This window comes from Alosa sapidissima, chromosome 2 (genome assembly GCF_018492685.1).
Source record: "Alosa sapidissima isolate fAloSap1 chromosome 2, fAloSap1.pri, whole genome shotgun sequence".
Classification (NCBI taxonomy): Eukaryota; Metazoa; Chordata; class Actinopteri; order Clupeiformes; family Clupeidae; genus Alosa; species Alosa sapidissima.
Window position 1 is genome coordinate 16,788,677 of NC_055958.1, and position 25,099 is coordinate 16,813,775.

At 40.8% G+C, this 25,099-nt stretch overlaps 2 protein-coding genes across 3 annotated transcripts in view; one reads left to right on the forward strand and one right to left on the reverse strand.

The window, feature by feature from the left end:
• The window catches only part of LOC121700683 (gamma-crystallin M2-like), a 222,207-nt gene that overhangs the window by 160,234 nt on the left and 36,874 nt on the right, over positions 1 to 25,099 (reverse strand). The window lies entirely within an intron of this gene.
• Positions 20,127 to 21,046, forward strand: LOC121700614 (gamma-crystallin M2-like). Its single transcript, XM_042083707.1, has 3 exons — positions 20,127 to 20,305; positions 20,419 to 20,661; positions 20,753 to 21,046. The coding sequence occupies exons 1-3, from the start codon at positions 20,273 to 20,275 to the stop codon at positions 21,020 to 21,022; spliced, it is 546 nt and encodes a 181-aa protein (XP_041939641.1). The 5' UTR covers positions 20,127 to 20,272; the 3' UTR covers positions 21,023 to 21,046.

Sequence of the window (25,099 nt, forward strand, 5' to 3'; positions counted from 1 at the left end):
TAAAATGGCAGATACCTGAGGCCCCAGGAATGCTGAAAAGAGATGCAACCAGGATTAAGGACTTTGAAATCTGTAGAACCCACCAATGAGATAATTTCCCAATAATGTAATAAATATCTCCTCATAACTCCATCAAAAATGCAATAAAACCTAATACAGGGTTCCCGCGGGGTCTTAAAAAGTCTTAAAAAGCCTAAAATTCAGAACTTTAAATTTAAGGCCTTAAAACGTCTTAAAAACGGCCAGATTTTCATTCCGAGGTCTTAAAATTAGTTCTAAATTAATTTATTCAGGTCTAAAAAATATTTTACCATCTTTCATTTCCAGAAACGCTGGCCGCATAAAATTATTACAAAATAGCAAAAAGGTATTGAGTTGTAGCTTGCAAAGCAGAGCTCTAGCGTCTTTGCTACCATTGTAACAAAACCAGCAGAATGCTCAGAACATTGGTTCAGTTCTTTCTGGGGGATATTGGTGTTGGTACGTAGCCTACGCAGTGATAAATCTACAAATCCTGTGATAAATGCAATACCCGCCCGCAAAATACGTCTGTGTCTCCTCAGAATTTGTTAAAGTTCGGCTACATGTGGAAAATGGGAAAGTGTAGGCCTACTTTCAACGAGACATGGCTAGATCCAGTGATGCCAGTAACGCGTTACTCTATTTTGACCATTTTTTTTGGGGATTAACGCTCACCTTTTCAGCATGATGACTCACATGTAATACCACGCAGCAACACAAACATAAACAACAATAGAGGGAGGAGAGAGATGCGCATTTTAGCTATACAGTCATTATTTTGAGTTTGTGTCCACTAAACATGATAGCTATGAACACATACAATGGCTCGTTTGAAAGCTCGTTCGACTTTAAGCTCTCAGTGGGTGCAAACCATGTATTTCTACACGCTTCTGTTCCTGAGAAATCCCAAGCTAAACAGTGGCCGTTTTTTTTCTAGATATGGAGATATATAGCCTGGCCTTAATTGCCTTCCTACGTACTTCCGCTCGATTTTCATCTCCCTCCACGACTCCGTATGGGATTCCGGCCATTGGCCTCGTTCGCAGCGGTAGATTCGACTCCGCGCTAATCAGCGAGCAGGAGGCGGGAGTTGTGAGAGACGACGTAGAGATTCTGCGCTGTGTTTGAATTGTAGTCCTCGAGGAGTTGGCAATGGCATAAGTTAATGAAGCAATTCAGTCCGTGCTGGCTACGCTTCCAAATATTCAGGAACTGAACTCCGAACAAAAGGAATGTTTAACACATTTTATTTCGGGCAAAGATGTTGTGGCCCTACTCCCTATGGGATTTGGGAAACGTTTGATTTGTATCGCGCAGTAGTCTCGATATTAAATTACAGCATGTGCGGCAGACCCGGTATGAATGAAGCGGCGTGTTTTCAATGATGATCACATCTAGCTTTGACAATTGTGATGATATTGTATCGCAGAGGCTATTTGCCCCCGTGTTGGGCTTTCCCCTGTGTTCCTGGCGTGTGTGTGTGCGCGAGTGTTTGTGTCCGTGACCGTGATTTATCAGCGATCAGTTTGTTGTTTTGTATTGGACACCTCCTGTTGCCCGTGCACTAGCCTGTACATCTATAGGAAATAAACTACCGGAGTTTTGGAACGATATATCAGCCTCCCCCTCTCCTAACTTCTCATCGGCGTTACAATATGTTATCTTCAACCTTACTGTTGAATAGTTATTTGCTATTCTTCCACTAACTCTTACATTTGTATCGCAAAGGTGGCATGGTCATTTACATCCATCTTGTTCGCTTTGGTAGGGAATGATTTGGTAGGGCAATTTCTGAGCGTTGTAGTGTAGCTTACTTCACGATCGAGCTGGCGCATAACATACATCACAGCCAAACGTTAGTGATTGGGTAAAATCAGATCCAATCGTTTCAAACTTCTACAGAGTCCACGCATCCAGCTTGCAAACGTTCGTCAATAGCCGAGATCCCAGACCCTTGTAGAAGCGAAGCGTACCAAGGGGATGGCAAATGGCCAGGCTAGGAGATATAACATCTTTCATGAAATATGAAGAGTTGCCTGTAAAGTTTCCGGGAAGTGACCTGGCGAGACTGCCACCTAGTGATAGTCCAGATAAAATGTCCAGATTGTGCGTTTTCATGAGTTTTCGATCGTCATATATTTCATTTCCATTCATCACAGAGTTCCCAAAATCACATATAAGGTGTGTTAGAGTATCTAGTTTCGTAATTTAAAAAAAAAAAAGTTAAAAAAAACATAATATTACGTTTTTGGCACTCAACGCATGGGAAGGAAAAACGTAATATTACGTAAACGTAAAAAGTTACTAAGTTACTTTTTAAAGGAGTAATCAGATTACTTTTTCAAGGTAACTGTGGCAACTAAGGGTGTAAAGATTAACCGATACATATCGGTATCCATTTTTAACGTGTAAGTTACGGCTACATCGATACGTGAAGCCCCGTATCGAAAAAAAACTGAAATGAACCGGTCGTTATATCGATTTACTTGTTATGAATCGGTGCACAACCTTTTCTGCTCGCTCAGACTCTCATTTACGTTCCAAGCACCGCGTTCACCCTACTTCCGGTTTTGAAACTATACGTGGCACGGAATTGTGGGTAAAGCTGTTCGTTTTTGGTGACATTCATTGCCCAAAGTTGTCAAATGACCTCATTACCCATACATCTATTGCAACTTAAGCATGTGACAACTTGCACTCGGTCGGCTTTTGTTTTTCGAAATCCAGCGCGAAATTAAGCACTTATAGCATTCCTAAACAGCAACGATAGTCTGTAGAGTAGCCTTACCTTTGATGAAGGGATTTCCTTAATGTTAAATAATGATTTGGCCCTTGCTGCTAAAACGATGCATAAATTATTAGCCAATGATTTTGTTCATATTCACTCAGACTTGTGGCATTTTAGGTTTCTGCATTAGGTCTACTGTTGGAACAAAATAAGCCCAGAGAGTTCATTGATTTGTAGACCTGTTTTATTCTTGTAGGGTAGGCTAGGCCTATATGAGAAAAGGCCAAGAGTGTCTTAAGCACTGTTTTATTTTTATTTGATATTGTCTTACCTTAACAAGGCTACAGCTCCATGAAAACAATCAGATATAACTCTATAAAAATCTGTAAAGTCTATAAAAATGTATTTTTATGTTGTATTTGGCTGCTGTGTTTGACTGAAATGTAGACTATTCTTTTTTCATTTCAATGCAGTATATGAAACAAACCTCAGTTTAGATATTCACACATTTTGTTGCCTAATTGACAACCATGACCATGATAATTGATAATATAAAATGAATGTGCACCTTGAGCAAATTATAAAAAATCTTTCAGAATGCTTTCCATTCTTGAACTGCATCGAATTGCATCAAATCGCATCGCATCGAATCGTACTGAATCGTTTTTTATAAACATGTATCTTTTCTTGTATCGAATCGTGCCCATGTATCTAGATGCGAATCGTATCGTCTTCTACATGAGAGATTCACACCCCTAGTGGCAACACTGGCTAGATCACAGCGATGTCTGCTGTTGGTTACAAGTGGTACCCAGCTCCAGGTACGAGGCTCGCTGCAAACTTTGCAAAAAAACTATTCAATTAGGGACTCTGGGTGTGAAGGCGCTGGAGCTGGAATTTTCAAAGTTGGAAACTTTCCATGGGAATTAACGGGAATATACGGAAATTAATGGGAATAAACTGGGAATTTTTAATATGGCAAGTTAGTCTATAACAGGGAATTTAAATGTAGTGGACAAAACCCCATCTTGCAGCATAATATTAGTTAAAACAACCTGATTTAATGCAATTTCAGTCAAATTTCTACCCTGCACATACGTCAATCCCATGCACACAGCAATCAGCATAGGCTACTAGACATAAAGGAAACCTATGGTGCGTTCATGTGCATGGGGAAAATCAATTCCCAGTGAAAATGTCATCTCATGTGGAAATAACTGGTGTGAACCCCCCCCCCCCCCCAAAAAAAAAGAAAAATCGAGATTCGTATCGAACCGTGGGTCAAAAATCGTGATACAAACCGAATCGTGAGGTTGGTGTATCGTTACAGCCCTAACGAACAAACAAATCATATTGCTTATTGCGAAACAAAATGTTAATGTCTGTAAATGAAACAGTAGGAATTACCAAAAATTGCCAGTTAATTCGCATAAATTCCCATTAATTCCCCAATTTGAAATATTTCCAAAATTCCCCAACTTAACTTCCCATGGAAAGTTGACCGGAAATTTTCCGCCACTTTGCAACCCTACGCTGGAGTCACAAGCCAGAGCATGCAGAGAAACATAAGCTAGCTGTAAAATGCAAACTGTTTATCAGCACTAGCCGCTAACATCATTCGAAAGCTCCGGTTTCGCTCTTTCAAGTGACGTCTGTGCGACTTGTGCGAGATAAGTACTCCGTGAGCAATTCAACAGAGAATAATGGAAGTGAATTTGGACGCATATTACTATATATTTTTAGGAGGGCTTTTGATCATCTTTGGGTGGTTTCAGCTCCCCAGACTGCACAAGGCAGCTAGGGACCTATCAGAGGAGGCGAAGAAGGAAAGTGTCTGGCTCTGGCTAAGAAGGCAGGACAAGGAGTGGGGATCAAACCAGGGGGTCAAGAGCGTGCAGATTAGCTTCGGCATGTTAGCATACGCCATTTTCAAGTATGGCGCCGCATGGAGCATTTGGAACCAGCTCCGTGCACGAAAGTCCGTGTTCGGGCACGAGCTCTCATGCGCGTACATGTTGGTGGGCAGGTACCTATCCGTCGGCTACAGCCAAACGTTATTCAGTGTGTATTTCTTAAGGAGCCTATGGGAAGACGTGTAGCATTTATTATGGTTATTTGATCATATGACAAATAAAGACAATTGTATTGATCTTCTTTCGTTGTTGTTTGTCCCGAACAAAAATAGCCTAAACATGATTAAAGACAATAAATTACACAACATAGGCATTAAGCCCTTGTCTCGTTACACCATGGGTCTCCAACACGTTGCTCTCAATAGCCGCCCCCTTTGGAGCTTGCCAGAGGCTGAAGCACTAGGCTACTACATTAAAACACAATTATTGCCGCGAGGCATTCCAGCCTACGAATTTAATAAAAAGTAAACCATGCACAATTAAAAAATAACTCAATTTAGGCTACTTCGCTACGCAATAGGGTTCCATTAGAGCACAGCGCACGTTCAATGAATGAGTGAAAGGCCTTGTCTCGCAATAAACAGCTGGAAATTCCAACAAATTTCCAAATTTCCTTTTTCAACTACACGAAACTTTACAGTGATCATCAAATACCCTCTAGATTTAAGTGCACATCAGTCTCAACATTTAACTATATAATAAAAGTCCAAAAGTAAATTAAATCCCATACCAAAACCGAAAATCGTCTGCTTTTGATAGCCTGGTATGCCGCTCCAAACAAAACGCATGTCTCAATAAAACGCACAATGTAAGAAATAAAGGTCTGCCTCGAATAAGCCTACCCCAAATAAATACCTGTGCTTTGCGCAGTCTAAGTAAATAGCAGACCCCGGACATAATTTAGGATTTACGGAAAGTATGCAATCATATGTTGCCAGCGTCATTTCCAGCTTTGGAACTTGGCGCATGGTCAGAGCCGATTGGCGCTGGATCCGAACCCCAGTGTTCAAGATGGCGTTGACTATGAATTGGCCGGATTTACTAGCCTAGCATCCACCATTCATTTGTATGGAGGGCGGGACTTAGTCACTCTCTCCAGTTATATATAATACCTCCATGGATCAAACACATCCAAAAAAAGTTAGCTGCAGGGCTGTCAGGAAGACATCCCTGAAACATCTATGGGTGGTGGTCCCCAGCTGATGACCCTGCAGCTAAAAAAGTGGCATTGGTGGAGGTGCAGCATGCTGAGTGCAGAGCAGGAGAGGACCTACCTGTATAATCTAACTAAGGGTGCTCCGCAATAAACAAATCATCTTTTGATATTTCAGTGACCTTGAGCATCTTGTGGCGTGACTGGAACCGATATGTACCCAGTCAGCTCTCTGCTCTCCTGCCTTCTGTAACCACTGCATTTCGATGGAGCCCCAGACGCTGCATTGTCGCCCCCTAGTATGTGAATCCATGCCTGGCAGCCCTGTCCTCCCCAGCTCACAGCTGTCAGCAGCAGGCTCGGTCTCTGGTGCCGGCTGATGCTCAAACCAGGGCATCATCCCCCTCTTCACCCATTTGCTTGCCTAGAGCACCCGGTATTGTAAGCTGCGAGCCACCAGCGGATCCGTTCAACCTTGACGATGAAGTGGTCATTCCTCGCCTCGGACAGTGAACATGAAAGGGCAATGGCGGAAATTCGACTTTCCTGCGAACACCTCTACTCTGAGCAGGCGACCATGCAGGGCTTCTTGGCAGTTTCATCACAGGTCTCATTGCTCTGCAATGCAGATAGCATGGGTTAGGGATGCAGTAGCTACCTACCTTGCCCCACAGGTCCCATTGAACGCTGGTAGGACCATGCTGGCAGGTGTATGCCTACAAGGTCCTCCGCCTTACGAGTGCCAGTTGGTCTTGCGTTATCAAACAAAGGCTCTTCTACTGGTTGGTCGAGACCATCACTCAGCCATACAAAGCCTCAGGTGTACCTCCTCCTAAATGCTTAAAAGTCTACTCCACTAGGAGTATAGCTGCCTCTTGGGTGGCATGGAAAGGCACCTCCATAGAACAGATATGTCTTAGCGCAGGTTTGGCTTCAGACAACACCACCTGCTTCGCCCGATCTGGACATCACAAATACATCTGTTGCCTGCTCTGTACTCATGGCTTTGCACATGTGAGCAACCCTCCAGTTGGCTCAATCTCAGTTGCACCCCACCAGTTGCACCCCACTGATGGGTTCTTGTCAATAAGTGGCTAATGTCGCAATGAGGGCTGTGGTACCCATATTCCCATTGGTTAACGCCAATTGGGCTGAATTACGCTCATACAATTAACAGCCGATTCAAAGACCACCTAAACAACCTCCTAAAAGCTTGAAATTTGGTAAATATGTTCCTTGGGTGATCCTAAATCATCCTGGACCCCAAAAAATATCAAAGAGAAAGTGAGTTTTTAAAGAAATTGAAAATGCCAGGAAAAAAGGAAGGGAATTATAAAAACAAATCTAAGATGGCTGCCTATATCCACCAACTGTCTCAAGAACACAAACACTCAAGCACCTCAGGCGGACTTCATAAAAGCATATAATTAGGTACACATGCCCCCTGCAACTTCTTAAGACATTGTATAACATTAGACTAGATTACTAGCCCGTACTAGTCAGAATTTAAGTCTGATACTGCTCCATTGGGATGTGATTATGGTGCATGTTTGAACCGATACAGGGGTTCTTCTACCTTTTAGCAACAGCGTTTTTTTTAGGAAGAACTGGGAAGAATGAAACACGTTTTAATTAACATTGTCTGTAAGCTCCACAGATCGTGGCAAGACAATTTAATTGATTGTGGACTTCTTGCCGGGCAATGATGAGTAACTTAACTTGAATAGTAGTGTTGCATGGATGTGCATAATATCTGTATAAATGTGTGTTTCTCAATGTTACAATCTATACAACTTTATACCTGACTAAGTTTGAATCGAGCTAGCTGGGCATTGAACTGGGCTGAATGCACTGGGAAAAAGTTTTTTTTTTATTTTTTAAATGACCTGTATGAACATGGATTCACTTTTAAAAAAGTTGACCTTTACACTTGGCTCTGGCAAGGCATTGAACTGGGCTTCATTCAAGGATTCCAACGGTACCTCATTCATGAAAATCGGACATACAGGTCAAAAGGCGTCTTGTTTACACATTTAAACCATATTTGCACTTCGAATTTCGACTCCAAATTGTAGTAACTACATCTACGAAGTCTAAGGAAGATAACCAGGTAGTCTTTTCAAAGATTACGTCGGTTTTATGAGAACGCCAGTCCTCAGAAAAGCAGTAACTATTCATTCATTCACTTCCTTTTTTCTAGCTCGCAAAATCACGGTTGTTCTGTTTACAAATTAAAACCATATTTACACTTCGAATTTCGCCTCCAAATTGTAGTAACTACATCTACGAAGTCTAAGGAAGATAACCATGTAGTCTGTTCAAAGATACATTTTGACAGAACTACAGACCTCGTGAAAGTAGTACCTAAAATGACTCCATTCACTTCATTGCAAAATCGCGATTGGGCTGTTTACACATTAAAACCATACTACAATTTACATTTCGACTCCACATCGTTGTAACACCATACCGAGGGTCTTAAGAAGTGAGTAAATTTGGCTGATTACGTTAACACATAAAGCTCCACAGATCGTGGCAAGACAATTGAATTGATTGTGGACTTCTTGCCGGGCAATGATGAGCAACTTAACTTGAACAGTAGTGTGGCGTGGATGTGTATAATATCTGAATGAATGTGTGGTTCTCAATGTTACAATCTATACAACTGTATATATGACTAAGTTTGAATGGAGCTAACTGGGCATTGAACTGGGCTGAATAGACTGGGAAAATACTGTATATATTTTTTTTTTTTAAATGACCTGAATGAACATGGATTCACTTTAAAAAATGATTTGGTGCTGGCAAGGCATTGAACTGGGCTGAATGGATTTGGAAAATATATATATATTTTTTTTTTTTTAATGACCTGTATGAACATAGATTGGCTTAAAAAAAAGATCTTTTTTTACATGACCTTTACAACTGGTGCTGGCAAGGCATTGAACTGGGCTTCATTCAAGGATTCCAATGGTACCTCATTTATGAAAATCGGACATACGGGTCAAAAGTTACATGCACACACCTTCATATACACAGACAGCCCAGCCCATTAGACAGTGCCAGATGGCTTAGAACTCTGCCAGGTGCAAGCTTAAACAATTAGAGCTGTGATGTCACAATCGAAATTAGAATCCTGAACATTCCGCCATTCATTTCAATGGGGCCGAAAAATGCAAAAAAATGGGAATAACGCAAAAACGACAAGGGCGAGCGACACGAAAGTAACAAGCTCCCTACACCGGTTCGGGCCTGAATTTTTGGAGTTGGAACCGTGCCGATAGCTCAAACGGTCTGGGAGCAGTAGTCGATACAAAAAGTGGGTGAAAAGGAATAATAAATAAAGTAAACTTAAGAAGAACAATAGTGGGCTTGGAGCCATGCTGTGGGCTTGCTGGATCAAACCCACTAATAAGAAAACTTAAGAAGAACAATAGTGCATGGCTTTCAGCCATGCTGTGGGCTTGCTGGATCAAACCTACTAATAATAATAAGAAAACTTAAAGGTTTCATCTCAATGTTTTTTCATTAATTTTGCAGTGGTCTGTAGTATTGATGAATGCCCTGTGAGCCGGTTTTGGTGAAAAAAAATGCTGTCCTGCGTCTGTTTCATGCTGTTCTAGTTTGGTGGGGAAGGTGGGCGGGGAGGAACGACTAGATTTCGCCTCTAGTCATGAATATTAATGACATGCTAATGAATTCACCTCTGATTGGCTAACAGTACTCTGACTTTTATTATTTAGGACAATTAAGGTTAGTAAGACCAAAATCACACTGATAATCTTGATGCTTATTAAAAAAAAGGATAATCAAAGGTAAACAGTAAGGATTACAGAAAATCAAAGTAGGCTTACTTTATTTGTGAAAATGCTTTGACTGAGGTAATTCACAAAGCAGTATACAGTGGGCAGTGCTTCGAATTGGCCAGCTTCACTCGCGGTCCGCGCGTGGGATCACGCGGTATCACGCGACTTTAATTTGTATTTTTCCAGTGAGACGCTGCAACAACCCAAACAACCGGTAGATGGCTCAAGTGAGCAGGGTGTCTCGTAAAAAGAAATGGAGCCTGGAAAACCCTACACAGACTTCACTACAGACTTTAGCAGACTGGTTTAGAAATAATGTAATAGCCAGAAATATGCCTGCCCTAATAAAGAAATATTTGGTTAACTGCGAGTGAATCCCGTTTGCAGCCGTAGAGACGCAGGACAAATGAAACATTCTGGTTTTCTCCGAGTGCAACGATGATAGACAGACATCATTTGGACAAAATATAGAGTATTAACCTCCGTTGCTCAGCCAAATGCCTTCCTGTTACGTCCTGTTATCACGGAGTTAGGCCTACAGGCGATAAACGATTTTTGATGGTCACAAGTTTACTTATTAGGGACTGTTCGTTATTTATTTAAGGGGCTACCGGAGGAGTTTGGGGAGCATTAGTCCAAAAAGACGTGACCCTCCCTCGCCAGCAATACATTTTTCTATGACCCTCCAAAGTGATTATGAAAAAATCACTGTCAACTTTTTCGGGGTTTATCGCCTACTGTATTTTAACGTTTTCACATATTTGGCCGTAAGCCGTTTATCATAGGCTATCACGAAACCAAACTACAAAGGCGAACACTTTAACAGGGGGAATTAATTGGGCATGAATCATGCTGAACGCTATTTCGCTACCTTAGAATAATAAGGTTCTATCTGCGTTTTGAGTAGGTACAACCGGGACGATTGAAACGGGGACGAATGAAACATTCGTTTTCTCCGAGTGCAACGATGATAGACAGTCATCATTTGGACAAAACATGGAGCATATTAACCTCCGTTGCTCAGCCAAATGCCTTCCTGTTACGTCCTGGTATCACGGAGTTACGAGCGATAAACGATTTTTGATGGTCACAAGTTTACTTCATTAGCGGTTTATTTTTTTGGATTATTAAAGAGTGTTTTTCATTTAAAGGTTTGACTTCGTGCTTATTCAGAAGAGCATTTAGTGCTCTCCCCAATCCCAGACGTTCACATTGCATGTTTGTTTGTAATGGATGCAACCGCGAGATAGGCTATGCGTTTGACAATAAGTTGTTAACAGAACCAAGACATATAGCCCAGCAGCAATCTAGGGACTGATCGTTATTTATTGAAGGGGCCACCGGAGGAATTTTGAGTGCTTCAGTTGGAAGTTGCATGACCCTCTCTTGCCTGCTAGAAATTGTTCAATGACCCTCCGACAGAATTGTTAAAAAAAGACATGACCCTCCCCTGCCAATTGTCTTCCGCCCGCGCCACAACCACACACTTTGTGATAACATTCTTAAATCAATCTTTCCCGTGAGCTTGCATGCTACCAGTCCTTCCTTTTCAAATGTGTTGCGCCTGTTTGCACAATTTCACAAATAATCATATGTGATTAATAGTATGACAAATAATCCCTGTGCACGGGGACCGAAACAATGCATGCCAACTTTTTCCGTGTTTATCACGTATTTTAACTTTCCCCGCTGTCTTGCCGTTTTAATGTTTTCCCGTAGAATATCCTATATTTTAATACTCTCATAACAGCCCTGCCATCGGGCCTGTCTCTGTGTTGCCCTGTTGCTACCCATTGCCCTTCCAACGAAACAGATGTCTTCAAATCATCGTTTTCCTTGCTTGAAGGCGAACTTGGAGTGATGTTAACCTATTTCAGTTTAACGGCGCGATTGCCGTGAGAGCACGATTCATTGGCGCTTGCATGTTCGGCCTTATGTCTACGTGCGCACCTGAGGCTACTCAGCTGCAAGATAAATAATTTCCCCTCTTTGTATGTTCACTGCAAGTTGGCCTACCATAACTTACCAACTCTGCACTGTAGACTGGCTATTTATATTTTTCTGTGAAATAAGCAAATGTATTTGTTCAACTTTATGAAGCAGAATTACGCATAGGGTACTTGGAACATAATACATTTGACAAAGGACAGATGAATGTTGCTAGTGACAAAATATTAACTTTCAGTGTTTTACGATGTCTTTGTCATGGGGAAGTGTTTTTCCCCATGCATTTATTCTAGGTTACTGTCAGTGACTGCCGTGAGAGAAGCGGGTTCTGTGTTTCGTTCATGTCAGTGACTGACGCGAGAGAAGCGGGGTCTGTGTTGTGTTGTGTTGCGTTGCGTTGCGTTAATTTATTTTCATTGGGCATACCGTGCCGTGCCGTCCACAGCTCTTCAGTTCTGACAAAGCCAAAATTACTCCTTTTGAAACAATGAGTGCAGGAAGGGGGGGGGGGGGGGGGGTGTCCCAAGCAGCTTTCAGCCATAAGGCTACTTTGAGAACATTTCAATTCACCCGACACTAATATTCAAAATGTTGAAAACTATTTCGGCATAGCCTATAAAGCAGTTTAATTAAATGGAATGTTAGTTGTAAACAAGCGAGCTACTTGGTGAGGCTTGGCCTCACAGATGCGCTCGTGCTTTAGATGGCAGGAAAAATCTTCACGATAGGCCTATTAACTAACCACCCGATTCACGTTGGCTGGGGGGAAGGGGGGCCATCAGACAATTGTGCCCAGTTAATCCGGCCCTTCCCCCAAAAAATCACACCTTCCCACCTCTGACAGCTTAAAAGAAGTCAAGAGGACTCCTTACTCACAGACCTATTCACAAACCTGCGGTTTTGAAATCCTATGCAGCTACAGGAGCTTCCAATCGCGAGGAAGCAATTTTGCATTGTAGGCATAACTAACATGCAAGAACGCCGCCAACAACAACCAAAACTAGGCTAGTCATTGTCAACATGTAAATTAAATGTAACATTATTGTGAATCAAATTAAAATGTTCTCTTTTGCAAACGTAGGCATAGTAACAGAATAATTTAATAATGTTACAAGATACTACATCAATCCGTATGTTTCATTGGGCTACTAGGCTATTTGTTTTGCCTTGATTCATTTAGGCTAGGCCTTTTTATTCAGGGGCCATATTCACAAAGAATTTTAAGGCTAAAAGTAGCTCCTAACTGGCGAATTTAGGAGCAACTCCTAAAAATAATGGGCGTGTCACTCCTAACTTTAGGACTCCTAATTTTTTCACAAAAAGTAATTCACGAAGCATTTTAGACCTAAAAGTAGCACCTAAGTCTGGGACAGCTTAAGTCGAGAGGACTCCTAACTCACTAAGACCTATTCATAAACAGCTTTTTTGTGGCATTTTACGTTGCGATGTTTTGAAATAGCCTATGCGCAACAGGAGCTTCCAATTGCGAGGGAACAATTTTGCATTCATAAAAGGGATGCAATAACGCCACCAACAACAACACAAACTACTCATTGTTAACATGGAAATGAAATGTAACGTTTCATTGTGAATCAAATGAAAATGTTCTCCTCTTTGCAAACGTAGCCTAGGGATATGGTGACAGATTAATTTAATAAATGTTGCAAAGGTAGGCTACTGCATCAATCCATAGGCCTATGTTTCATTAGGCTACTAAGCTATTTGTTTTGCCTTACTCTTTATTCATTTAGGCTAGGCCTTTTTATTCAGTTATTAATCATCTTCCGTCCTTCACACTACTTGTGTAGCGCACGCATTCTCCGACCTGTCACCTGTCAGTCATCATCGGAAGAGAGGTGTTTGGAATTCCCGCGTTACAATCGTCAGCCAATCAAGGTGGTCACTTCAGTGCATGTCTCGTGCATGAGTAATGACGTCATCCATAGCCACGAAGACTCACTCCTAGTTTAGGAGTTGTCTGAAAGGCTTTGTGAATAACTTTTAAGAGAAAACTCCAATCTAAAATCTTTAAGTGCGATTTAGGAGTAGCCTACTCCTAGTAGTAAGATAAAAGCCTTTGTGAATAGCCTACGGCCCCAGTTATTCATCATCTTCCGTCCTTGTGTAGCGCACGCATTCTGAGACCTGTCACTCATCATCGTAAGGGAGGTGTTTGGAATCATGCCCGCGTTACAATCATCAGCCAATCAGCCAATCAAGGTGGTCACGCTTGCCCATTTACCCAAATTAATGGTCGAATATTACTGATGATCATTGTTATTTAAGAACATGCAGTGTGCGTAGGGTACCAAAAACATCTTGCTCGTAAAAAAGCATCATAACGCACATTCTGGCGGGTCTGTTATTTACTGTAGGCTGCGCAAACCACATGCATTTATTTTGGGCAAGCATGCATTCATTCATTCATTCATTCAACCTTTATTTATTCTCGGAGGGTCATTGAGGGAAGCCCTCATTTTCAATGAAGCCGAAATTACAGAAGCGAAGCAAAGCGCTCCACAAACAAGACAACATTCGAGGCCTTCTGTTGACGAATTTTATATAAAGCCTGCGCTGACAGTAATCCTCCTGCCCCTGATAGGCCTACCACAGCTGTGGATAGTGTGGAATGTTCAAGTAATAACACAATCCAATGTGTGTCTCAATTGTCCCCCGCTGACCACCTCACACATTTCTCTAGATTTTGCAACGAACTTACATGACACAATGCCATAAAATATGCCAGTTTTAGGACACAGAATAATGTTTGTAATGATACCAGGTAGGCCAGGTATGGTTGAAGGTGCATGGTGAAGTGAAATTCTTACTTTGGAAAACAAACATTTGCCGATATCATCGCCGATCATCAGAATATTGCAATAGATTCTGTGTTCTGGACTGCAGGTAACTTGTTAAGCCAGTGGTTATCAAACTTTTATTTCATTCCCCACTTTGATCAAGGGGCATGACTGATGATAGTGGAGATAACGTGTTATCCCGAGGCTTTTGCAAGTCAGCATCTTCGACGGTAGTCTATTAAAAATTAAAAAAAGTTTTCGATGTCCCAAACGGAGAGCCATACTTTATTGTTTTTAACGATCTCTATGCTACTCACAAAAATGTAGGCATGGGGACATGATGAAGTAGGTTATCCAACTGTCGTGTGTTAAATTATTGTGATTACGAGCCAGTGGTTTTCAAACATTATGTGTGACTCGGACATCTAACTAAATGCAACAGGCTCATATCGTCCTCGCATTCGCAAAATGAGGACCAGGTGTTTTGTCAAATTGCAAATAGCTATTCGTTTTAACTATTTTTTTTTTATGATAGTAGCCTATACAAAAAGCACTTTATACTATCTTAATATTGGAATATGGGGAGGGAAGTGGCGCGTCTGCAGTCAGCCAAATATGAATGTAATTCTGCGGCATAAAGCAGATGTAATTGTTTACAGAAAAATAAAAATGACATGTCAAGCAGTCAATTGACTACATTGCAGTCAAGAAGTAGGGCAAATTAATTTACGAAACCAAAACGTGGGTCATAGTTGTCTAAGCCTCTATTGCGTAGCCTGTTAAAAACGTCGCCAGATAGTATTAAATCGGCAACAACATTGTTTTCTGCAGAAGCCTACCCAAGGCTACAGATTAATTCTGAACAGTTATTTCTCTAGGCTACTGGCTCAATTATCACACCACTGTTTTGATTTGCGTAGTTGCGTTAACCCCAACACTGACAATAATGTAGACGGCAAATTTCGATTTCGAGTTTTCGTGTAGTCAAGCCTTAAGCCATACCCAAGTAGCCTAAATCGAGGTAATGTTTAATTATGCATGATTTATTTTGTTATTGAATTCGTAGGCTGGGATTACTCTCGGCAACAATTATGTAAGGGACGGCAGGCAGAGCGATGTACAGTGGCAGAGCGACGCACAGTTGCTGAAAGTGGTACTAAAGCTTCTCGCAGCTTCACGCCGCGTAATGCGCGAATGAAGTGGTCATTTGAAAGCGATGCCCACTGTAACCTTTCGTAGAACTGTCACCTAAAGAGATGGCATCATGTCGTATGTTTCAATACATTCATATATTTTGTAATTCATATCTTTTTAATAATTCATAGTCTGTGGCCTGCATAATTACTAATAGCCAAGTAAGTATCTAGTAATTTCATATTGATTTAAACTATTTGACTACACTTCTGTTTAATGTCATTACATTGGTGGTGTACGTCTAATTGACTGCCTGCCCCTTTAAGGACGTGAGAGTAGCCTAATTACATTTCTGATTGGATTGGAAGGCTTGCATCTCACTGTGTTCGGCTACGAGTGTAAATCACTTTTTGCATAGTGCATTACGATATGTGGATGCAATTGGGAATGTCTTCTATGTCATTAGTTAAAATAAATGTTAAACAAAATAAAAACAACTCGAATGAAATCATTCTTGGATCATAGAAGAGGTAAATGTCTTGCAATTTTTTTAATTTCTATGATTTTGGTAGCACTACTCAAACTAACCCCACAAGCTAGCAAACATGACATAAGCTAAAAGGACATATCCAGGTAAACGTTTGCCAATGGGTTGCATAGCCTACTCAAATGTCAGTAAACCAAGTAGGCCTAGGTAGGTTAGCAACACCAGGTTGAGAGATGCAAGTAAGCAGATCATTAACGTTAGCCTTCTAGGAACGAACACGTTAGAACACGTGCAGAAGTAAGTGTGCCATCTGGCTCAATATTCTGCGCGAGGGACTGTTGTGGTAGGTGAAATTTCACGGTAAAACTACGATGATTGGTCAAATTTGCGAGTGCCTTGGTAAGTGACGAAAACAATCGTCTTCGTGAACAGCTGTGCATAGGCTACTTTGTAAAAGAGAGAATACGCTCATCCCTATACATAACGCAAGGGGTAATTAATGTAATTATAGTTCGCCTTTTATTTGTGGATTTATTTAATGTATTTAGTGTTATTTCTTCCCCAAGCTCATAAAATAAATTTGGGTCGCACATAAATTGACAGGGTCGGTCGGAAACCGGAACCCAAGAATTATTTTTTTTTATGCCCTAGTATCAGAGTAGGAAGAAGAACCGCTTCCTGATCGTTTGTCGGTGAACGTTGGTTTAATAGAATGGTAACAATTGCCTGTCAGCTTAAAATTTCTCCTAAAAGAGGTAAACGTTTGTGACAATCGTCATCTTGCTTTCAAGTAATAAACAGTTGGAAACGTTTTAAAATAAAGACCCATTTCTTTACACAGTCAAAAGTCTTTGCAATCTTCCTAGTAGATATTTTACTTCACAACACAGGTAAGCACCCTAAATGCAGTTCAGCCACCTATCGGAATAGATAGTTATGGTTTGAATTCCATGATACTATCATTGAAAGACCACTTGGTCATAGCCGAATATATATATATACTGTATATATATAGATCTAAATGCAAACACACTTACCTAGCTATATTTTGCTGGAATTGTACCAAAATGCCTACAGAAGCAGAGAATGTGTGCTGCAAGACTTCTTAATGAGAACTATTGTTGGTGGTTTGTGGACTTTCGTTCATGGGGGGCCTTACAATCAAATAATTTATGTGTACATATAGTGACCGTACACCAACAAGGATTCCCGGGACACTGAAAGACCAGGGTACACGAAACTTGGTGGGCATGTAACCCCACATGGATAGCATGGAACCATCGCTTTTCGTTTTGATCTGTAGCCCCCCCGCTGGACTGGACCCCCCAAAGGAGGGTAGGGCAGATAGTTTTCTGTGAATATCTTGAGAACCGTAGGGCCTAGGATGACCAATGTTATGTAGGATGTGTGACGTATGTTTGCCTCCAGGGGTCATGTAAACCCATTCCATATGCACACATGTGCATAAACAGATACACACGCACACACATACATTCACAGTAATCCTACGTATGACACATACTCACACAGTAGACATATATATACGCATGCATGCACATGCACACACATAAACAGGCAAACACACACACACACACACATAAACATACATGTACACGCACACATTTCAAGAATTTCTCAAAATTATGAACAGGCAAGATGGGGGTGGGGGTTGTATAAAATGTATATTACATGTGAAATCTATGAACTAATCATGTTTTGGTACTTGTTGTCTAGCAGATACCAGTGAGAATTGAGTGTGCATAATGCAATTCAGTGAGACAGTTAGAATCATATATGCCTTTCAGCGTGACTTATTTTTGTGGAAAACGTGATGGACTGGGCGGCGGTCATATTTTGTACCGCTCTGCGGTACATCTAGTTATTTGTGGTTTAACGCTTAGGTTAGAAGATTATAGGTTCAACAAGCCAAATCTCTGGGTAGTGCGGTCAGTTTCTTATGAGTGTAGTACACCAGGCACGTAACTGAAGCATTCCGTTCGCGTTATGTACTGCAACAATTAGCTTCCAATAGGCCTCAATGGAAGTAGCTACACCTGGCGTGTTAGTGGCCTGTAGGCTACGTTCGGGAAAATAGACCATTCCTCTAATGGATTTTACCAGAGCCCTTGCTATTAGACATTCTCCGATTTTACACGTCGCGAACAGAACACTTCAGTTACGTGCCTGGTGTAGCTTCCTGTAATATAGGCTAGCCTAAGCCTAGCTTGTACCCTTTTCATGCATGCTAACGTGAAGAATATAAACATGCTATTTTGTAACAGACGTTAGGTGGAAAAGTTTGTTTGTACTTACAGCCTGTGAGCTGGTGGTCGATCGTCATGACGGTACAGAACCAGGTTTTCTTCTTTCGCTTGTTTTTCCGTGTATTTTCTTTCATTGGCTAATGCGGGCAATGGGGGCAGAAGATCATTTTCACGTGCAGCATGCATATGCAACTTGGAGTGAGCTATAGTATTTCGAAAGTAACAAGTATTAAACGGTTTCTCCTTTTAGAAGAACAATAGTGGGCTTGCTCCAGCATGGCTTTGCCATGCTGTGGTCTTGCTGGATCAAACCCACTAATAAATAAAGTAAACTTAAGAAGAACAATAGTGCCCACAGCATGTCTTGCTGGATCAAACCCACTAACAAGACAGTCAAGGTGGTATTTAGCTTCAATTGCGATCAAATCCACCTCCCCCCAGAAATTTTGGCTAACTGAGCTGTCATGCCATTCAGTGGCCATTGTTTTATATTTCATTTTTAATTAGGGCTGTCAATCGATTAAAACATGTAATTGAATTAATTACATACTCTGTGATTAATGAATCTAAATTAATCACATGTATAATTTTTGCTGTGAAAGTATTTTAAATATAAATTCAAATTCAAATTAATCATTGAATAATCAATGAATCAATGTTTTCTTGAATTTCCCCTTGGGGATCAATAAAGTATCTATCTATCTATCTATCTAATCAGCATTAGTGACATTAAAGTTCAAAAACTTTTATTATTATTTTCACTGTTCAAATAATGGCCATAATAATCTATATATATTACCTAATATGCTGAGTGCTTCGGGAAGAAGTTTTTTTTCACATACAAGGCATTTAAGGCCACAGATATAACCTAGGGGACACAATGAAAATAAATTAACACTTGCCTCAATGTCAACACTATTTCTTTGCATTGATGTGTGACTTTAGAGTTGACGAACTCCAGTGATATGCAAATTCCTTGCTGCAGTCATTGCAGAGGACTTTATTTTAATCAACACTTTATTTTTATCAACAACATCAGGCTGTTTTTTAAAAGTAAATGTTCCCATCAATGAACTAGGCAGCACATTTTCTTCTCCTTCATTTTACAGTCTAATGGTTACTGACTAGAATGGCTCGGTGTCAAAGGTCATACGGAATCGATTAATCTGCGCTATTTGTTTAATCAGTTATTTTTTCTCAAATTAATTCATCAAAATGAATCAGTTATTTTGACAGGCCTATTTTTAATTATTTTATAGAAACCATGAGCACCAAAGTAGGCTACGGTAAAAATCATTCAAATTTACCAGCATGGTAAAGTAAAGCAAGAAAGTGGAGAACAACCTCTTGATATTATTTGTGATACACTTTCAGTGCCCACGACTAAAAATAATATATAAATAAGCTTCTGCTACTTTTTGGCTTCTTATGTGGTACGCCACCAATTGCACTGTGAAATTAAATGGTATGGCCACTATATAGGTCAAAATCCTTCTAAGTTAAGGTGTAAGAAGTACACTGTAGGGCTACTAGTGAAGTGATTCATTAATACTGAAAGAACTGAGTCTTTCAATGGTTTAATGGCTTACAACCAATCAAAGTTCTATTTAATCATGTTTTCTTAATGTGATATGCTAAAAGTGTTATATATCAGTATATTTATTATACAATTAGAAAACTAAATAAGACCAGTAAAACTAAATAAAATAACTAAGTCTTTAGACACCCCATTATGGAGCCTTACAGAACCTGTGCTTAAGCGAGAACAGTGGTTTTGAAGATTTGGTAAGTAGACTTGGGAAAAGCCTGCAGAACCTGTTCAAACGGAAACGTAGAGAAAGCACTCTGCCTCTCTATAGGCCCTCACCTTTCCATGGGCCTCTGTGTATTGTTGCTGAGTTAGAGGTTTAGAGACAATACAGGGCACAATTTGGTTTAGTTTTGTTGAGTATAAAAGTAAGGGTTAACACTCACAGACCATCAGCACAGCTACAGCAGCCTGAGTTGAAGTAGTAACAAAAATGACTACTACTGGTATGATGGGCATGGGGAAGGTAAGCCAGAATTCATAAATATTTACAATCTATTTCTTGTCAGTAAAAGCACCTTTAAATTAGGATAAAAGTGGCATTCTACCTTTGTTTAATTTATTCTTGTAATGTCTCAGGTCATCTTCTACGAGGACAGGAACTTCCAGGGTCGCTCCTATGAGTGCATGAGCGACTGTGCTGATATGTCCTCCTACCTTGGCCGTTGCCACTCTTGCAAGGTCGAGAGGGGTTGTTTTATGGTCTATGACCGACCCAACTTCATGGGTAACCAGTTCCTCATGAGGAGGGGCGAGTATTCAGACTACATGAGCATGATGGGCATGAACGACTGCATCAGATCCTGCCGCATGATCCCCATGGTAATTTTCTTTTTTATTTTACTGATGATTCATGAGGCTTGTGTAGTGAGGAGTGAATTGCTTCATAAGCTTTAATATCTATACTCTACAGCACAGAGGACAGTACAGAATGAGGATCTACGAGAGGGAGAACTACGGTGGCACCATGCACGAGCTGATGGATGACTGTGACTCCATCATGGACCGTTACCGTATGTCTGACTGCATGTCCTGCAATGTTATGGATGGCCACTGGCTCATGTACGAGCAGCCCCACTTCAGAGGCAAAATGATGTACATGGCTCCTGGAGAGTACAGAAGCTTCAGAAACATGGGAATGAAGTGCATGAGCATGAGGCGTATCATGCATTCCTGGTTTTAAGCAATGACACATATTTTGATATAATAAATCAATCAAGTATACACTGACTGTCTGAAAAATCTGTTTCCAATTCCTTCTTTCAACTTACTTCGGTAGGACCCTAAAGGACAGTATATTAGAAGTTCTACTCAATTTTTGGTGGAATAATCAATGGGCCTCATTCATCAAATGACCGGTTTCAGGCCCCTAACATCCGTTGTGAAGGACGAACTCGGAGGACAAGCAAACCCAGAGCCGTATAGTAAGACATTGAAACAAAGACACTAGGTGCTTGAAAATAGTTAACTTTTGGCAGAGAAAAACAGACTGAATTTCCTGTGTGCAATACAGGAGACATCTCATTTTCTTGTGTCAGTTCAAAGATAAAATACTATAAAGTAGCCTAGCCTAGCTAATCCGTCATGTATCTACAGGCTACTTTCTTGTCAGTTAACATCTAACACAATGCATTTTGTGCATTGTATTTCAGTGAATCGTCCAATGTGCGGCCCGCAGCTTAGGCTACTTTATCAAAGTTATTATCCTCTGACCTTTGGGGGAAATGATTGCCCTCCCCTGTCATAATGTAGCCTATGAGTAGGTAATCTCACTTTAATCTAAATCTAAACGAATTGTTTGTGCAGTCGATGTACTGTAAGCCTAACCTAACCTTACAGTGACTAGCCAAATGTTTAACCTAACTTCAGCCTACATCAGTTTTTAGGTAAACCCGCTTCACCTCTAGATGAAAACAATCCAGACTTGGTATCAAAATATTTAGGCAATATGCTTTTATTCTTCATCTTATATAAAGTTCAGCAAGCATGCTTTCTATTCGCTGTCCGTGTAAACAAACCTGTGCTTATCAAGGCCCAACAGGGCTAGAAATGGTTAACATAGAACAACATAAACATTTTAGAGTGGCTCAGCCAGAGTCCAGACCTCAAGCCGTCAAAAAAGTGAGCACAAGGCCACTGAGTGATGGCAAATAATAGTTCCTGCCTCAAAACCCGGATTGCTGCTAAAAAGGTGCAGTCTAGAATCATTGTGGAGATATGGAAAGGCTTGGTAGGTATTATAAGAAACATTTTTGAGAGCTGTGATGCAAATAAAAATGTTTATTTACATGTTTAAATTTAAATGTTTATAGACATTTACATCGATAGTCTGGCGTTATAATTTATTTGCCTCAGGTGTGCTTTGGAGTGGGTAAGACTGTCTTTAGTGGCAGGCTAGCACATACCGTTGACTTGCGCTAGCCTAGCACCTGCGAACTCTGCAATTAGAAGGACTGGATGAAACGTGCTGAAAACGGTCTCCACTGATAAATATCACACTTGCTTACTTGGAAATAAGGTCTTATGTCCAAAATCCTGAACCACCCCTTTAAATCAATATTTGCCAGGGGGAAAAAAATCTAATTAATTACAGTACATACTCTGTGATTAATTCATTTAAATTGTTCAGCAATGTTAAGTTTTGGCATGTTAATGAGTGTACTGTACTATAGGCTGTATTACCTGGGCCCTTGTTTGGGTGCCACCCCTTTCTGGCAATGTGAGTGTGTTTGAGGGAACAGTGCCTGTGTGAACAGAATCTTTGGACGTGCGTGTGTTCCGTGAAGAAGATTGTGAGGCGTGATTGTGGCCGACAACAAATGCAATTAAAACGACAACTGAATAGTAACTTTCCTTGCATGTATCTTAATACCGGTGAACGCTACAGTACTTTGGCAAATGAGTGAATCAATGAATAGCCAAACCAACATTATAAACTTTAAAGTTTAACGTCTCTTATTATCATTTTCACTGTTGGGCGCAGTTATTAGCGTAGTGCCTGGTGTCAGTTTTTAGCATGGTAGCCTAAATGCAAATGACTGAAGTTTCCACTCACTGTCAATGAATTAGTCAGTTAGTTAGTTAGTCTGTCATAGGTAGAGTAACTAGCCTGAACAGTAAGTTTGTGTCCAAACGCCTGGTCAGGAGTGTCTTGACAAGGCTGGCTGCTAGCGTTATTTAGGCTATTATTTATCATAAAGGGGTGTGCTAGCTCGTACCTTTGGGTTGCTTTGCAGAGAGCGACGCTCCAGTCAACAGTTCCATCTTGGCGTTTTTTTAAAAGTAAATGTTCCATTCACTGGACCAAGCAGCACTTTCTCGTCTGTCTCCTTGAGTCACTACAGTCACTGTGACTAGAACTGCACTTGGTCAAAGGTCACTATGGAATACGATTAAGCAACATTATTTTTTTTTTAATGCATTACTTTTTTCACAATAAATTAATCGAAATGAATGGGTTATTTTGACAGCACTAATCTGAATATATCATTAATCTGTGAGTGGGTGGGCGTGGGCCAGCTGTCAATCTGGATGGGCCTGGGCGTGTCGCATTAAGGGTATTATAAACTTACTTTTGGTACACATTTGGTATCCACTGTTTTTGACACTATGTTGTGTCAATATTTGAGTTCTCCACATGGGCATGAAAATATCAAGGATAAAACAAGGAAAGGTTTTTCAGAAATAACTGTAAAGGACTTAAATGGTATGAGGGGCAGTTGGTAGGAACTTGAAAATATTTGTGGAACTAGTATGGGCATTTAGTATACAAAGCACCAATTCTGTACCATAGAATTAGATAGAGTTCAACAAGAACAAGATAGACAGAGCTCCTTAAGAGCTAAAATGAAGAAGCAGAAGGGCTGAAAAAGGTGACATATTTCTGAAAGAAATAGTTATAGAACTTTCTTTGGCCCGAAAAGTGATAGCACTTTTTTTACCAGATCTACTTCAGAGGTGTCCCGTTATTCAGAATTAATAGCCACCTTACCAGCCAATCAGAAAAGAGTATGTCTTCTCTCCGGGTGATAATAGGCCTAAAAGGTACCGGGCCGTGGGACATTCCTAACCGGGCCGTAGCGTTTAAAAAAAAAAAATGCATGCAAACTAAATAAACTCAATTTAATTCGCAATAATGTCACATTCGCAATAATACCCAGTGATGATGGTGAGCCAGATACCTCAAAGAAAAAGAAGGGGTCATTCAATACGAAATATGACGAGTCATATTTAAAATATGGTTTCGCAGAGACCGGTGACTCGCATGCACCAAGTCCTTTATGTGTGGTATTTGGCGATAAGTTGTCAAACGATGCAATGAAACCATCAAAGCTAATTCGACATCTAGAGTCCAAGCATCCTACACTTAAAGACAAACCCCTTGAGTTCTTTGAGCGTAAGAAACGCGAGCAAGAAGGACAAAAAACTAGTGTGTAAAGCAACCACATCGGTGAACGTGGCTGCGCTAAAACCCTCATAGTGGCTAGTCGGATTGCTAAATCTAAGAAGCCCTTTACTATTGGGGAAGAGTTAATTCTGCCTGCTGGTAAAGGCATGTGCAATGAACTCCTTGGGGAGGCTGCAGCTAAAAAAAATAGCTCAGGTACCGCTTTCTGCAAGCACTGTCCATAGGCGAATTGATGATAATATTGAGTAATATTGAATATTGAGGCACAGTTGTTAGATAGGGTGAATGGGTCACCATGGTACGCTATCCAAGTTGGTTGGTTGCAGGTCACTGGCCAGAGTGCTTGAGTTGCGAGAGCCGCTACAGAGATTTCTTACAGAAAAAAAGTCACCTTTAGCTGCATATTTTAGTGATGAGGGCTGGGTGTCAAAACTCGCTTACCTGTGTGACATATTCGGGATGCTTAATGACCTCAACCTGTCACTGCAGGGGAGAATGACGACTGTCTTTAAACTGGCAGATTTTTTAAAGCCAAGCTTGATTTGTGGGTACGACAAGTGGATCGGGGTGTATTTGATATGTTCCAAACAATAGTGAGGGTTTTGGGAGAGACTGAGGCAGGGCCCTTTCTCGCAGCTGGTGTGCGATCACCTTGTTGCACTTTCAAATGAGTTTGAGCGTTACTTCCCATCCTCCAAAGATCCACGGCAAACCAATGAGTGGGTCCGCAACCCATTTGTTAATATCCCGAATAGTCCTAACTTGTCAGCGCAGGAGGAAGAGCAGTTGATCGAAATTGCAAATGACGGTGGTCTTAAGAGTGTGTAGGCTATGAGGAAACCTCTCTGGCAG

Coding starts and splice junctions, on each gene's coding strand:
- LOC121700614 (XM_042083707.1), top strand. CDS start 20,273: ATGACTACTACTGGTATGATGGGCATGGGGAAG. Junction 20,306..20,418: donor GTATGATGGGCATGGGGAAG/GTAAGCCAGAAT, acceptor GTAATGTCTCAG/GTCATCTTCTACGAGGACAG. Junction 20,662..20,752: donor CCTGCCGCATGATCCCCATG/GTAATTTTCTTT, acceptor TATACTCTACAG/CACAGAGGACAGTACAGAAT.